General features: G+C 39.5%; 1 protein-coding gene across 1 annotated transcript in view; it reads right to left on the bottom strand.

Moving 5' to 3' along the window:
- The window catches only part of COL24A1 (collagen type XXIV alpha 1 chain), a 391,289-nt gene extending 380,178 nt beyond the window's left edge, over nucleotides 1-11,111 (bottom strand). The window contains exons 1-2 of the mRNA XM_023207327.3: nucleotides 10,673-11,111; nucleotides 1,159-1,223 (exon numbers count right to left, since the gene is read on the bottom strand). Of these exons, the coding sequence (XP_023063095.2) occupies nucleotides 1,159-1,223; nucleotides 10,673-10,728 (121 nt within the window). The 5' untranslated portion in view covers nucleotides 10,729-11,111. The remainder of the gene's footprint in view (nucleotides 1-1,158; nucleotides 1,224-10,672) is intronic.
- Nucleotides 11,112-16,680: the final 5,569 nt, after the last annotated feature.

Here is a 16,680-nt window from a genome sequence, read left to right as displayed (position 1 = left end):
TCCTATCATGGCCATAATTACAAAACCCTGCGATGAGGCAGTGGTGAAGAAAATGTATATTCTACTAGCACAGTGACTAGTAGTTCATAGTAAGTTCTCAGAAACAGTAACAGTGATAATAACAATAAATTAAAAGAGAGAGTTTTTCTCCTCTTCATGACTACTTCAAGCAAAATGAAGTAACCTAAATGCCTTGGTCAATAATAGTTTTTCATGAAGTTACATGTGACATGTGGCTTAATTTAATCATTTCCCATAAAAGAGATTTAGAAAATGTCTCCTAAGAAATATTTTAATTCATCTATATAATAGTTGAAAGAATATTTATCTGTGTCTACTTGTCAATTTGGTCAACCAGAATACAACTCTGCCTTTTTGGCTTCTCTCTACCTTTCACATATTCATTCTAATTTGTTCATTTGTATTTTTCTTACTTTCTCCAGCACAGTTCTAGGATTTTTCTCTTTGACTTTAGTATGTTTTTCACCTTTGACAGGCATTTTTTTCACTTTGTTGCTAGAGACATTATCTTATTTACATTTTCAATCATTGGCAATAGGATATCACACAGGAAATACAAGATGCTTCAATCATGTTTAAATGAATGAATTAGGATATACATAGACTCCTGAAACTCTATCATCATACTACCAGAGTAATTAACTAGCAGGCACAAACAAAACAAGTTTAGGTTTATTTTCTAAATCTCCCCATTTGAATTAAATAGAATCCTAAGCCTATTACTATGCAAAGTCCATTTTGTTTCTTAATGATGCAAATCTAGACGGAACATTTATTATACGCTTTTGTTGTATCAAGAAGTGCAAAGGTAATGCAGTCACAGTTTGCCACCCCCAAGAACTCCCACTTAAAATGAAGTCACAAGCAAAGCCTTTTTATTGTACAAAACTTCTCTTTTATAGAGTTTGCTTAAAAATGTAAGCAATTTCACAGACAGAAGATATGAGTAATTTCTTAAAGGTCATATTTCCCCCCAAAATTGGTTTTTTTAACCTTACATTCTCATGGTACTGGGTGGAATTTTTGTTATTGTTTAATGTTGAATTTAAGGCTATGATGAGTTAAAAGTTATGTACTTTTGCTGTCTGGAAGTAGAATTTTTAAGTAAGCAAATAAATTAAAAGGTAATTTTCTTACCTTGTTCTTGTGCATGAACAACAACCCCAGCCACACATAGCACAATAAAATGAAGAAGTGGTTTCCTAGGAAAAGAAAAAAGCATTTGGGAAAAACTTACTAGTTGGACATTTACAATCATATAAAATCCAAAACAAAGTCTATGCAAGATTAAGAATTAAGCGATTATTTTAAATAGCATGATATTTTAATATTCATAGTGGTTAAGACCAAAGGCTCTGAAGGGAAATTCCAGTTTTGCCACTTACGGTGTGACTTGGGCACACTTTTTAACCATTCTGTGCCTTAGTTGCTTTATCTGTTAAACCTACCTCATAAGATTTTCCAAAGATTAACTTAGAAAGTTCATGTAAAGCACAGGAAACAGTACCTGGCACATAGGAAACATTCAATAATTATGAACTAGTGTAGGTGGTATTATTATCATATATTATGTTAAATTACCATGTATGCAATTTCATACAAAGTAATAGAAATTTCCACAAAAATAATGCAAATTATAATTGCTTAACTATAGTGATTATAAATTAATGGAACCAGCTATTTATTTGTTTAAATTAATGGTTATATGTGAAAGTCATTTGAATATCATACTTAAATTACTGGTACTAGATTCATGATTCTTTGGTTTTGAAAATAGCAATGACCTGTAGATGTCAACACTGAGCATTTTGATTAGTAGTATCTATAAGCACAGTACCCAATCACTACAAATTAAAATGTCCATTTGTATTGATGAGGTTTCTAAGCAAAAATGTTTTGTGACATTGTTAGCATAACCAAACTTTTAACAAATTTTGCTGAACATTCTTCATAATTGGCTGTATCTACCTCCAAAATGAAAATTAGAGAAATAATTTTGAAGAGATATGATAAGCATGCTGAAAACAATACTTCATTACCTAATTTTGCTAATATAGACCCTGATTCTGTTTTTGATTCTAACCCAGGGACTGTTCAAATGATGTATTTGTAAAATGCAGTTCTGCAAGGAGTGATGATAGAGCTGTCTATAAACCATTAATTCCTTTTTATTAAATTCCTGATGTGCTAGTAGTAATTGGTACATTTTCTATTTATTACTAATAAGATGTTTTTACCTTTACCAACTAGTATAAGGAGCATCTTAGTGTAAGAAAGATGATCTTTTTACAAAGTTTAAGTCAGCAAATATAAAATCAGACTATTTATAATGGAACACAAATTTCATTTGTATTAAAATGGTATATATCCTTTGTTAGTAATTTTAAAATCAAACATTCTATGGTCATACTTAGTCCATAGCACAGCTCTTATAAAACAAGGTTTTGATAGAATACTTAACAACTGTCACTAACTCTACAAACAAATCAACTGAATCATTGCAGAAATTTCAGCTGATATGGATAAATAACTAAACCATATATTGCAATGAGGCCTATGAAACATTCTTATATATGACATTATTCATTTAGATGGATGGTTCCCAAATGTTAAACTCACCTGAGCAACTTGTAAAAAGTGCAGATTTGGGGCCCAAACACAGAGATTATGATTCAAAAATTTGCGATGGATATCTAGGATGCATACATTTTAACTAGGTGATTCTAATGCAGATTGTATGTGTACCAAACTCTGAAAAAAAACTATTTAGAACATTCACTGTGTTTACATTTACAATGTTATTAAAATACATCTAAATAGATTTTACTTTTGCTTAAATCATATATATCTAATTTTATAACATGACATGACCCTTAAATTTTTATTTGGCCCTTTAAAAATCCTTTTCTACTGCACTAGGTCCGTGGTTTTCAAACTTTAGTGTGATTAGAATCACATGAAGGACTTGTGAACAATCGCTGGGCCTCACCCCCAGAATTTCTAATTAAGTATGTCTGGGGTGGGGCTCAAGAATATGCATTTATAACAACTTCCTGCATGTGCTGATGCTACTGATCTGGGACTACATTCTGAGGACCACTACTCTAAAATAAATGACCCTCAAGAGATGATATAATGTCTGCCTGTTTGGATCTTTTTACCCCTTGGCTGCACACTGGAATTACCTGAGGAGTTTTGTCTTGTTTTTGTTTTTGTTTTCTTGAGACAGAGTTTTACTCTTTGTTACCCAGGCTGGAGTACAGTGGTACGATCTCAGCTCACTGAAACCTCTGCTTTCCAGGTTCAAGCAATTCTCCTGTCTCAGCCTCCTGAGTAGCTGGAATTACAGGCACCTGCCACCACACCCAGCCAATTTTTGTATTTTTAGTAGAGATGGAGTTTCACCATGTTGGCCAGGCTGGTCTCGAACTCCTGACCTCAGGTGATCTGCCCACTTCGGCCTCCTAAAGTGCTGGGATTACAGGCATGAGCCACCATGCCTGGCCTACCTGGGGAGTTTTAAAAACTACTAATAATTGGATCTTTCTCTCCCTGCCCCACAGAGATTCTGATTTTAATGTGTCCATAGCACAGGCATTTTAAAACATTTTCCAGTGTTTCTAATGTGCAAACAAGGTTGAGGACCATTGTGCAAGATTAAAATGATGTGTGGGCTCTCCAGGATGTATCCTAATGTGATTCAGAGCTTGAGTAAGGAGGCTATTTACCTTTCGAACTTATATTTCAACATATAACTGGCAGGATACATATCAGTGAGATTAGGAAACTGCTTACTTAGGATTACAGTCAATGAAAGATGGTGCATCTGAATTATGCTGTCTTAAGTAGAAAGTTGAATGTGAATGGAGGCATGGCTCACCTGCCCAAGGTAATCAGGCTCACTCAGATGCACAGAAACAACCCAACAGGCACTTTTCCCTTAAAAATAACTAATGACGATTACAACAGCCAGAACTGCTCATTTAGCAATTCAACAAACTCATCAACTTCCCCAGTGACCTCAGTAGAGAAAAATGGAAATAAACATGTTAACAAGTTCATTCCTGGTGTGAGGCAGGAAAACCTGAGGACATCAAACATCTTTCTTTAGACAGGTGATCCTAGGGGATTATGACAAGTCAGTTGAGCCATACCTTACGTAAATGTACCTATGTACGAAAGCTGATGACTAATTGAGTGGTAGAGATCAATGACTGAAATAGATTATCTTTCTCTTTGTTTAGTTACAACCAAAACTAATAGCCAACTGAAAAAGAACAGGAAAAGTTTCTTACAAGGCATTCAAGGCCCTTATTATTCAGCTTCAATGTCCTTTTTCAGCAGTATGGATCCCACTACCCCTGATATCTCCAAAGTTCCAGTCATACCAAGTTATTCTCCATTCGCTGGGAAGAGCTTGTATATGTCTGAAATGCCCTCCCAGTCTCCACCTATCATTCTTAAGTATACCCAAAGCCTAATGAAATCAATACTTGCTCCATGAAGTTTCCCATCATCTCTAAAGGGGAATGAGTCTTTCCCCCATCTCTGTACTTTTGATACATTAATTGTGACTTTATTATACCCCTATAAGTCCTACCTTTTATGAAAGTAAATATCTGAGCAAGCAGCAGGTCTTCATCTTTATCTCTAGTGTACCCATGTGTTACATGAAATTGACAGTAAATACTTTTTAAAAGAAAATGATCAAAAGTATTATCTCCAAATGACTGAGGAATTCGCTTTTTCCTTATGGACTTGATTCTTTTAATACTTGGAAAAAATAAAATAAAACACAGGCAATTTTAGTTAGATATCCAAAGAGAGAGAAGGGAAATAGAATTTTTAAAATCTGCTATGGTAGCATATATGGAAGCCTTCTTCTTTTTTTCTTTTTTTTCCTATTTTTCATTTTAGCTTTCTTGTCTTTGAAGTGGGTACACAGAGTAAGGATGAAGCTTCATTGACATAGTCAATTTGATAAAGAGCCAAACTCCATCATTGTGTAAAATGGGTATTTAATGAATCTAAGATTCTTGGGAAATGTCTAATGGACAGGTTTGTTTGTTTCTTTGGATTTTTCTCCTTATGATATTACATTTACTATATATTTCCTAAACAAATAAAACTTATCAAGTTGCCACATTAGCAGTAGATGGTAGAGACCTCTAGGGAAGCAGCTGTTCTTTGTCCTCTTCTGGGTCTTAGCTGACTCATCTATTATGTGATGACATAATACAAATTTTATGTTTCTTTGTTTTACATTCCAAATGTAAAATCCTGTAATTTGTGTGTATGATGGGATCACATTAGTATACTGGCATTAAAAGACAAAAAACAAATTACTTAGCAAAATGTTATATATATGTGTGTGTGTACACATACATATATATAAAGGGTTTGTTTGTATATATATGTATACACATACATATATATAAAAGGTTTGTTTAACCACAAAACTGTAAAGGTCTTCCTATGGTTTTGGTCCAATACTATTTAAGTAACCTAAAATAGTCTACTAAGTTGTTAATTCATTCATATATTTAGTTTACTCCCACAAATAGTCCAGTTGGTATATTAAACATGAACATTTTTCAAATATTCAAAGCATGTTTGTTTTCATTCACTGGTTTGTATATGTGGACTATGTGTCACTAATACAAAGTTATAGAGTCATAGTTACTCAGACATTTAACAAAATCAGACCATATCCAAAAGAAGTCAACACTATCGTAATAAACACTTAATAAAGGCTCAAAATATATAACCCATGATATTGATATCTAACAAAAGAAGAAACACTCTGCATGAGTCTGGTTGCTAGTCACATTTTCAGTTTGACACCAGCCACAGTCCAAACATAACCAGACATGTGAGGGTAAAGGCCTAAACAGGAGAAGACAGAAAATAGACATCCAAAGACCATACTCAGAACATGTAAATGACTAATATCCATCCCAGGCATCATTCCTAGATGATTCTTAGAGCTATTCAACTTCCTCTTTGTTCAAAGGATCCAAGTTGCTTTAGGGTAATCCGAGGAATCTTTTTTGTTTAGGGTACCCATGAGACTCTTAGGTATTATAACATATGTCTTCAGGCTACTGATGCTCATTCCTACATAGATTCAATTTATAATAGTGGGAAGGACTTCTAAAATCTTGTGAAGAGGCAACTTTTTATGAGTTGGTGACCTTCTTTTAAACCAATTGAAAATGGTGAACAAATCTGAAAAACACACACACGTAATATACATCAATAATTTCAACAATCTCCACCACCCTACATTTACGTGCCAAAAACTTCTTAAGTCATGACAGCTTTACAGATTTTGCTCTTTACTAGCTACTAAGATCCAGTAAATTTCTGTTCTTTGTTCTCAAAATAACTGAAAAAAAAAGAGTTTTCAATCACAGCAGTGAACATAAAGTTGGATGATTCAGGGACCAAAGTAGTACTGTCACTAACTTACTTACAAAGAATTTTTCAAACTATTAATTCAACTCAAGTGGTAGTTGTACAGCTAAACCAGTGTGAAGCATACTACAGGTTGAGCACCCCCAATCTGAAAATCCAAAGTCCTAACTGCTCCAAAATCTGAAAAGTCTTGAGGGCTGAAATGATGCCATGCTGGAATCATTTTATACCTGACTTTATGAGTCACAGTCAAAACTTCATTTCATGCAAAAAATTACTAAAAATATTTTATAAAATTAACTTCAGTCTATGTGTATAAGGTGTACATGAAACGCAAGTGAATTTCATGTTTTGACTTCAGTCCCATCCCCAAGATACCTCATTTTATATATATATGCAAATATTCCAAATCTGAAAAAATTCAAAATTCAAAACACTTCTGGTCTCAAGCATTTCAGATGAGCAGTACTCAACCTGTAGAGCTTTTCGTTAAATTCCAAGCATTCAAGCAATTCATGCAGTGCAAGGGAGACAAAAGCTTAAGAACTTCATATAGCCAAAGTGTCTAGAGTCCAGTCAGTAGGAGGGAAGAAAAATACAGCTAAACTAGTCGGTCCTAGTAATATCACAGAGAGTGTTAAACTATTGCCTAGCTTAGTAAAGTTCCTGCCACATACTAGTGTTACATAAAGATTTTCAAATGAACTAATGAATCAGATAATCTTCCAGTGAAACTATCAGGTGGTCTTGCATTTCAACAAATACATAAATTCTCTGATATCTTCTACCTATTCTCCAATCCCAAAATCAAGAAAAATCAAGTCTCCCTAACCTCTAGTTGTTAAACATGGTTTAAAGGCCTTTCAGAATTTGGTCTCTGTTTCTCTCTCCAGCTCCAGCTCCAGTCACTTCTTCCCTAGAATGTGTACTCCAACCAACTTCATTTCTTTCAGGTCCTCAAATGCACTGTGCTGTCTCATTTGTGAGCCTTTTATTGTTTCTTCTGTCTGGCAAATTTCATGTTCTTTTCACTAAGGTCTCAGTCTAGATTTCATTTCCTTTGGTTGCCTTTTCCTTCCAGTATTATCCTTTTCTCCCCTACACACCCATCCAAGACTGCTAGGTGCCCCTCATGTATATATCTTCCTCTCATTTCATGATACTCGGTTGTTTCATTTACTATTTCCTCTGTTAGACTGGTCACACTGGGAGGGCAGCAATTGTGGATCTGTCATACTCCATCATTGTACCTCTACTGCCTAGAACCATACTGGGCACATAGTTGGAGCTCAGTAAACATGTGTTGAATAAATATGTTAATGAATGATGAATAAATGAATGACAGAATAATGTTAGCCTTTTATGAGAATGAAAATAAAATTGTCTTTAGTTCTCACTTACAGTTACAAATTCTAAAATAAGTCATAGTTGGAAGGCATGGCAAGGAAACTAGCACAGCTATTCTAATTCCCATAATAAAATTTACTTTTATTCTGCAGTTCACAAATTACCAAGCAGAATGTCTAAATGACACTCAAAAGTACTTTCCATAAATTACATTTCCTCTCCCTGAGTCATCAGTTTGTTTTAAAAATTTATTTGAACACAAAGATAAGCAACTTTAAAAAATAAAATTTCATGCCATCTAGGAAATAGATCTTTATATTCCAAAAATTCTTTTTGGTTATAAAAGTCTTTATTTACTGTAATAGCCTGCCTGGGAGACCTTCTGATAATATGTCAAATTGAGATATCTAAAGCTGACTTTCAGATTTCATTTCCTTTTTTTAATTCTACAAATTCACATTAGGCACCCCATATGAAAGACCCCATGAAAGAAAGTGTCTGTAAAGATCCAGTTTTAAACTGGAAATGTTTTTCGGTGACTAATCAGAACTGTGATTTTAAAAAGCGCTCCCTCTCTTACAAAACATCACCACAAAAGGAAAATAAAACTCAGGGATTTCATCAGAGACTCTAAGGTTTAATTCAGTGGCCTGACATTATAAATCAGCTACTTCTTCCGAATCCAGCTCCCCGCCCCCACGCCCCGCCTCAAACTCCGAAGGGTTGGTGGCATTATTTTTCAAACTGAAAAATTCCAAATTATTTATGAAAATTCGATTTTCTAGAAACAATTTTTTCAGCCCAATCATTAACTATCTTTCCCAAGTTTGCATGTGTGTGGTTGGAGCTGTGAGTTCTGTAATCTGATGTAATTATGGATTACCCTTAATTCTCTGCAGCCCATCCCCAATGGCCCCTGTAATAGAACAAATTGGATATTATGAGATAACCAAGGGCTGCAAGGCCTCTGGTGGTCATGGGAGACAAACACCTTCATCCAGAACCTGCTACTCATCCCCACGTCTCTGCACAAGGGTTCTCTTCCCACTCCACGTTGTATAATTTTTCTTCAGAAGTTCCTCTAGTGCAATCCATTTTATTTGGTTTCTCTGCCTCCCTCCCCCCAATCATCTGGACCCAATTTACAAACCCCAAACTGCCCAAGAATTTATGCAGGGCCTTTTCTGGGAGCGTCTGGAAGGGAAGTGTAAACCAGACAAGACAGAACCCAGGAGCAGATCTGCTTTAACCCGGGAGGTTGGTCACAAGTACCAAGGGGAGTGTTAGTCACCAGCGTGGGCCTCGTGCGATGGCAGAGGGAAAGCCCTCAGGGCGGGAGCGGCAGGAGGGCAGCATGCGGAGGCTGGCTGGGCAAGAGCCTCTCTGCATCCGCCTCTCCTGGAGTCTCCAGGCTGGCGGGGCTAGAGCCTCTCTGCATTCGCCCCTGATCAGCGGGAAGATCTGTCAGTTTCGCAGGATCGGCTGCAACCCCCGACTCTCCAAGCTGGTCCACACAGAGGGATGTTTATCGAGAACAGCGGCGGGAAATCTTCTGCCTGGGAACCCCATGCGACCTGCGTGAGCCGCTTTGAGAAGGCAACCCGCAGAGCTTGACCTCTACTCGCTCCCGGGACTCCCCAGCCTCCAGTACCGCGCTGCCCGCACTGGGTTGAGGAGGTTGGGAGGTTTCCTCTTCACTGTTGAATGGGGATGGGGGTGTGCGGGGAGGTACATCTGGTCAGCTGGGAAGCCCAGCAGCGAGGCTTCCAGGGGTCCGAGGAGAGCGCGCGCGCACACACCAGCCAGGCTGGGCTGCATGCGGCTGGGAAGCACATGTTCATACAAACACGACCACAAGGCGCTCTTTCTCCGCACCCCGCCTCCGCCTGCCCTCAGCTGACACGGTCAATTCTGTTCCCTGCCCTCCTCCCACCTACCCTCCTGAGGGGCAGCCTCTCTGCAGAAGACTTCCACAGCCGCTTCACCCTTCTCACCCAGGGGCCAGAAGCAAACTTGTGTAACCCACTGACCTCTTCCAGGGGGACCAGGGCATCCAGCCAAAGCCGTGCAACCCCTGGTCCACGCCCTTTTCCCAGTGAAGGCATGGGAGCAGGTACAGCGCCCAAAAGGGAGGTGGGGTGCCCGTCAGGACCCGCCCAAAACCGCCCCAGGAGGGGCAGGCCCGCCCCCATGTCCTGCTCCCCTCCCCGGTCCCTGCCGCGAGTGCCACTTCCCCAGTGACAGGGCAGTGATCAGGGCGCAGCCTCGGCTCTGATGGGCAACGTTTGTTGGCCTTTTAACAAGAGGGGATTGCCTCTGAGCCCGTGGGTAAAGCAAACCCTCGATGCCCAAGGTTCTGCAGCCACCCCCTTCCCCCAACTGGCGACCCTTCCTCACGCCCGTGTCCAGTGGTCCAGGCTGCGCACACCGACCCTGGGTGATCTCTAGCGTCACAGCAATCGCCAGGCTGGACGCCCTGAGAAGCACCTCGGGGAAGCAGGACCTCGACAGGGCCCTGCGGGAGGAGAAGAGGAGTAGGGCGCGAGGGTGGCGGGGGCTGGAGCCAGAGAGATCGTCTGAGCCGAGCTCTGGAGCTTCGGGAGCCACTGCCCTGGACCTCAGGACTCGCTCCAGCGAACTTTTCCTCTCGAGCCAAAAGATCACTTTAGCATAAACTTCTGAGATCTGCTGGCACGAGGCATCCTTTCAAACACAGTATTTTACAAGCTGAGAAGACAAGGGGAATATACCGCGGATACTTGCCCGCTCCCAAAGCCAAAAAGTGCCAAGGAGCCGGACCTCAGGTCTCCATCAGGCTCAGCAGAACCAGGGGGTGGAGAGAGGGGTTGGTCTAACCCCTACCCTACCCGGCGGGTGGGCTACTTACGTTTTTGCCGTGGGGGAGACTTTTCCACGCCTTGTTCTGTGGGCTCCTAAATGCATTTGTATGCATTTGTCCGTGCAGCAAAGCGCTAACGGAAAACAGAAGCCAACTCTGAACTGCCTAGGGTGCAGGTACTGTCCATGAAAAAGGGAAAAAAACAATCACATGAAAACCATGCTCCAAACCCGCAACAAGAAAAAATAGTGGGGGGGTGGGGTTGGTGAAGTCGGAAGGAGGTAGGAAATAGCACCCGAAGGGGAGGACAGGCTTCCTAGCTCTCTGGCTCGGTAACGAACGAGCCCACGGTTGCGCTCCCCGGGGAGGGTGGGCGCGGAGGTAAACCTCACTGGGAGGCCGCGGGGCGCCGGCGGCAGCGAGAGCCTGGCTGCTAGTGCAGCACTCAAGTTCACTTGCGGTTCAAAGGCGACTCTGTGACTCCAGTGGAGTCCTCTGCTTTGGGCCTGGGAGGAGAAAGGGGTGGGGGTAGGGAAGGAGATGAAGTGGGGGAGGAAGTCCTTGGAAAGAGCCCGCGCCCAAACATTTGTCAAACAAGCACACACACCCACTTCGGAAATCAAGTCGGTGCGAGGGGGCCGGTGGCAACTGCAGGAGCTCGGCGTTGACTGCCTCCGGCTGCTTTTGCCTGGAAGAAGAGGAGCCAAGCAAATCCGGCCGGTGTTAAATTTCACCGCTCACTGACTTGCAATGACATCACCAAACACAGCGCACACCTCCCCCTCTGCCCCCGCAACCTTCCCCGACCCAGCGCCCGTCCCAGGCGCCCCCGTTCGCCAGCCCTTCGGGGTCGGGCTGGGCCAGCCGCACCCCGGACACGCTCGCTGCTGCCTGGGTACCACCCGGATGCTCTCCTTCCCCACTTGTAGGCGGCTAGTATCCTTTCTTCCATACCATGTTCATGTTCCATTCGCCATCTCAGCAGTCCCCAATTTGATGTTTTCCTCTTGCGTGTCTCCCATCCCCAATCTTTTTCTCTACCCTCTTCACCCACACCTCTGAAATGACACTTAGAGGAGGCCTTCATTACCCTGCGACCTTCTTGCCTTCTTTGCAGTTAGGACAGTGGCCTACCTGGTATTATTAAATGACTTTAACTGTTCTCATTTCTACCTTTCCTCCCTTCACTCTTTCCTTTCAGTCTATCCCCCTTAAGACTTTCTACTGACTTTTCTCCTGTAATTCACCTTTCTGCCTTTTCCTGCCTACAAGTGTGTTTTACTGGTTCACATCAAGAGCACATCACACACACTACACTCACACAATCTCTCACACACACACCCCACCGCCTTAACAACTTGAATACCTTCTCCAATTTTTGTAGCAAATTTCTTCTTTTGACACAAGTCTCTATGCTCCCATGGCCGTATACTAAGAAATCCACCTTCTGATGTTTGCAAAAACAAAAACAAAAACAGAAAACAAACGTTCTGATTTTATCTTCCTTATTAATAAGACTGGAAACTCCAAGAGGCCAGGAATCTATTATGTTGTTCATAGTTGTGTTCTTAGCACCTACCTGGCATATCTGTTGAATGAATGCTGTATATCACTGAGTATCATTTCTCCAAATTTTTCTTGTCTAGCCTGTGTGCCTCCCAGAGCTAATGCCCCTTCCACATGCTGAAAGGGATCCCACATTACACACACATTATAAAGGTTAAAGTGATCATTTTGGTGAATGACACTAATTGATGTGACTCTCAAGTTTGGTAATTTTTTAAATGCAAGAATATAGAAATTTATCATGCTCCCCCCACCTCAATTTTTCGACTGTTTATTTTGAAATAATTTTAGATTATAGAAAGTTGCACAATAGTACAGAGTTCCTATATATACTTCCCTCAGCTTTCCCTGATGTTAACAACTTACATAACCAAATTACAGTTATCAAAACTGGACAATTGGGCTGGGTATGGTGGCTCATGCCTGTAATCCCAGCGCAGCAGGCCAAGGCGGGCAGATCACCTGAGATCAGGAGGTAGACACCAGCCTGGCCAACATGGTGAAACCCTGTCTCTACTAAAAATACAAAAATTAGCGGGCTTGTTGGTGCACACCTGTCATCCCAGCTATTCAGGGGGCTGAGACAGAAGCATTGCTTGAACCAGGGAGGCAGAAGTTGCAGTGAGCTGAGATCGCGCCACTGCACTCCAGCCTGAGTAAAGAGCAAGACTCCATCTCAAAAATAAAAAAAAAATAAAAATAAAAACCCTGGATACTCAACATCAATATAATACTAATAACCAATCTATACATCTTATTAAATATTGTCAGTTTTTCTATTAATGTCCTTTGTCTGGTCCAGGATTTTACTCAGGATCCTACACTGTGTTTAATAAACTAACACTGATTCACAGAATTGTTAAGTCTCCTTAGTCTCCTCCCATCTGTGGCAGTCCTGTCTTCCTTTGTCTTTCACGACCTCAACACTTTTGAAATGCACTGAACAGTCATTTTGTGGAGGGTTCCTCAATCTGGATTTGTGTGACATAGTCTCATGATTGGGTGCAGGTTATGTATTTTGGTCATAAATAACACAGAAGTGATGGTGTGCCCTTCTCGGGGCATCAATCTCAGGTGTATATGATGTTAATATGTCACTTCCCCGTGATATTCACTTTGATCACTTAGTCAAGGTGCTCACTTCACAGGACTTGCCATTGTAAAATCTTCCCCCAGTTTTTGTAACAAATAACCACAGATTTCTGAAATATTCCTAGAACTCCAGGACTGAGGGAAGGCAGTCATTCTTAAATGCCCTTAATTTCTGGTTTTTGTGCTTTTTCCTACTAGTCAGCTAAAAAAAGACAGCTAATTTGGCTTGATGGAAAGAACAATAGATGAAAATTGAGCAGAGCTTAAGTAACTCAATCTCCATCTCCATTTTTCCATCAGATACACTTCTGGAATAAAGTCTTTTTTTCTGTTTACAATACTGAGTCTGAAGAATAGAATGCTGTATGAAATGAAGTTATTAAAATGTATTTCAGGTTATTTGAGCATAAGAAGATGACAGTTGCTAGTTAGAGTTAGTGGAACACTTACTATGTAGAAGATGCTCAAGGGCACACATACCCTCAGAGTACATTTATTTGGGGAGAGGAGGAGGCATTTGTCCAGTAAAAGATAAACAATGTAAGTTTTAACTGCTATAGACATTATAGGATGATGGAGATTAGCATAGATCAATTGATCGAGACAGATTAAACAGATACCTTGGGACTTAGCTGGTCCATGAAAAGCAAAAAGGATTTACAAACATAGAGAGGAGAAAGGTATTGTTTGGAAACGGATGTTAGATGACTAACAGCACATGAACCAAGAAGAGTATATCTAAATTATATCCAGAGAAAAAGAACAGATTCGTCAGTCTGGATTAGAGGTTTCTGCATTGGAAGAGAGGTTGAAGGCAAACTGTGAAAGTCCCTGAATGTCAGGATAAGGGTTCATTTATCATATTACCTACTATGTGCCTAGAATTCTTCTGGGCACTGAGTTACAGCAGTGAACAAAATACATGAAAATCCTTCCCATTATGGAGTTTAAATCCTACTGTTTAAGATTTATGCCTATAGCCAATAGAAAACTATTAGACTTTTGCTTGCTCCACATTCCCATTTTAAGATGAGTCAGCCTCAGATGCCAGGATTGAAAAGGGGATAAGTTAGGTGTAGATGTTAAGATAGGTTCCGACTATAGTCAGAATGGTAGAAAAGCTAAATAAGAGAATCATTATTAAAATAAATCAATATCTGATAATTGGTTAGATTGGGAAGGGAGAAGGCATAGATGAAATTGAAAGACTGAATGATAAAGAAATTATGATACTGGCCAATGTCAAAGAGTCAGACAACTAATTCACATTGAGGCATATTATATTATGTTTGAAGCCATGGTAAGACATTCTTTTGGAACTATTCAATAGAGTAGAAGAGAGAGAGTTCAGGAGAGAGGCCTGAACTAGAGTGTTAGATTTCTTCATCATCTGCACAAAATGGTATTTGAAGCCTTGACAGTAGAGTCTATTTTTAAAGAAGAGACTATCAAAACAGGGAATAGAACACCAAGAATACAAACTTAGACTCCAGAAAGTGAAAGGAAACAGTATAGAATTAAAGGAGATAGAACAAGAAGCATATAACATTATTTAAATAATAGTATAGGAGCTTAAAAAACAATATAGCGAATACTTAATAATGCTTAGTATGCATCAGGATTTATTCTAAGTGTTTATTATAAACTTATTTTATCCCTTAAAATTATATTAAATTAGATATTATTTATCTTCCTTATAAAGAGAAAGAAATAAAGGATTAAATAGCCTGAGATTATAAAACTGATTTTTTTTTTTTTTTTGAGATGGTGTCTTACTCTTGCCCAGGCTGGAAAGCAGTGACAGGATCTCGGCTCACTTCAACCTCCGCTTCCTGGGTTCAAGTGATTCTACCATCTCAGACTCCTGAGTAGCTTGGGACTACAGGCATGCACCACCATGCCTGGCTAATTTTTTTTGTAGTTTTTGGTAGAAATGGGGTTTTGCCATGTTGGCCAGGCTAGTCTTGAACTCCTGACCTCAAGTGATCCATCCGCTTAAGCCTCCCAAAGTGCTGGGATTAAAAGCAAAGCATGAGCCACCATACCTGGCCTAATCATCAATATTTAAACCAATTCAGACTGACTCTGGATGAAGTCTATACCCTCAATAATTTCTCTCTCTCTCTCTCTCTCTCTCTCTCTCTTTCCTTATAAGGATATGAGATTCAGTATATAATGAAGGTGGCATTTCACAACTATATAGAAAGGAAGACCTGCTTTACAAATAGTGCTGAAACAATTCATCGTGAGGAAGGAAAAAGTTATCACTACCTCATGCTGTATACCAAAGGAAACTCCATATACATTAATGGGCTGTTCAAAAATATTAAATTCTGAAAAGATTTATAAATAAATATATGTAAAAATGTTCTTCTTTAGAGGTGAGTCTCTTTTAAGAATAAAAGCACAGGACAAAACAAAACAAAAAAGTTATTTATATTTACTAATTTATCAAATATTTATGGGACAGCAATAGGTTTCAAACACTTTGCTATGAACTGGGGATGAAAATCATCAGGCAGATTCATGCCTGCTCTGGAAGATGTGCAGTCTCTCAGAAAGACAAAGCTGAATGCAGTGCAATTTAAAATTTCCAAGTCATCAAATAAAGAAACAAAAGTCTCACACAATATAAACAAATGAAGAGACAAATGACAAACTGAGGTAGCATTAAAAGGCTACCAACTTTAACAGAGAACCTAATTTATTTGTAGTGCATGGCAGACAATTAACATCTTTAATAAGCTTTTATGTTGAAATAATTTCAAATTTATAGCAAAACAGTGTGAAAAAATTTCTGTATGCCCTTTCCCCTATATTCAGCAATGTTAAAATTTTATCACGTTGATGTTACTATATTCTCCCTCTTTCTCTTTCTCCCTAAAATGTTTGAGAGTAAACTGCAGGCATTATGCTGATTAACCTCTTCAGTATACACCATCGGTGTGTATTTCCCAAAAATGAGGATATTCTTTTCCACAACCACAGCTCGATGATCAAAATTAGGAAATTAATATTTACACAGTACTATTATTTAATGTATGGAGCTATTCAAATTTCATAAATTATTTCTGTTTGTCACAGGAAACTCCCCCCCGCCCCCGCCGCCTTTTTTTTTTCCTGCTTCAGGATCACATCTTGTATTTAGGTGCATTTAGTCTCCTTCATTCTGGAAAAGTTTCTGAGGTGGAGTGACCAAACCATCACTGTTTGTCCAACTTTCCTGCTTTTAGCACTGAAAGTTCTATGTCTTGGGAACCCCACTGAGCCCCAGGCAAACTTGAATGGTAGGTTATTTCATGACCTTGACCATTTTTAAACAGTTCAGATTTTATTAATTATTTTTGTAGAATGTCAAGATCATTAATATGTGAAGATCTTTCTTTCTTTCTTTCTTT

The sequence above is a fragment of the Piliocolobus tephrosceles genome, chromosome 1, assembly GCF_002776525.5.
Source record: "Piliocolobus tephrosceles isolate RC106 chromosome 1, ASM277652v3, whole genome shotgun sequence".
NCBI classification, from domain to species: Eukaryota; Metazoa; Chordata; class Mammalia; order Primates; family Cercopithecidae; genus Piliocolobus; species Piliocolobus tephrosceles.
Note: the sequence above shows the minus strand (reverse complement) of the source record. Positions and strands in the feature narration are given on the sequence as shown.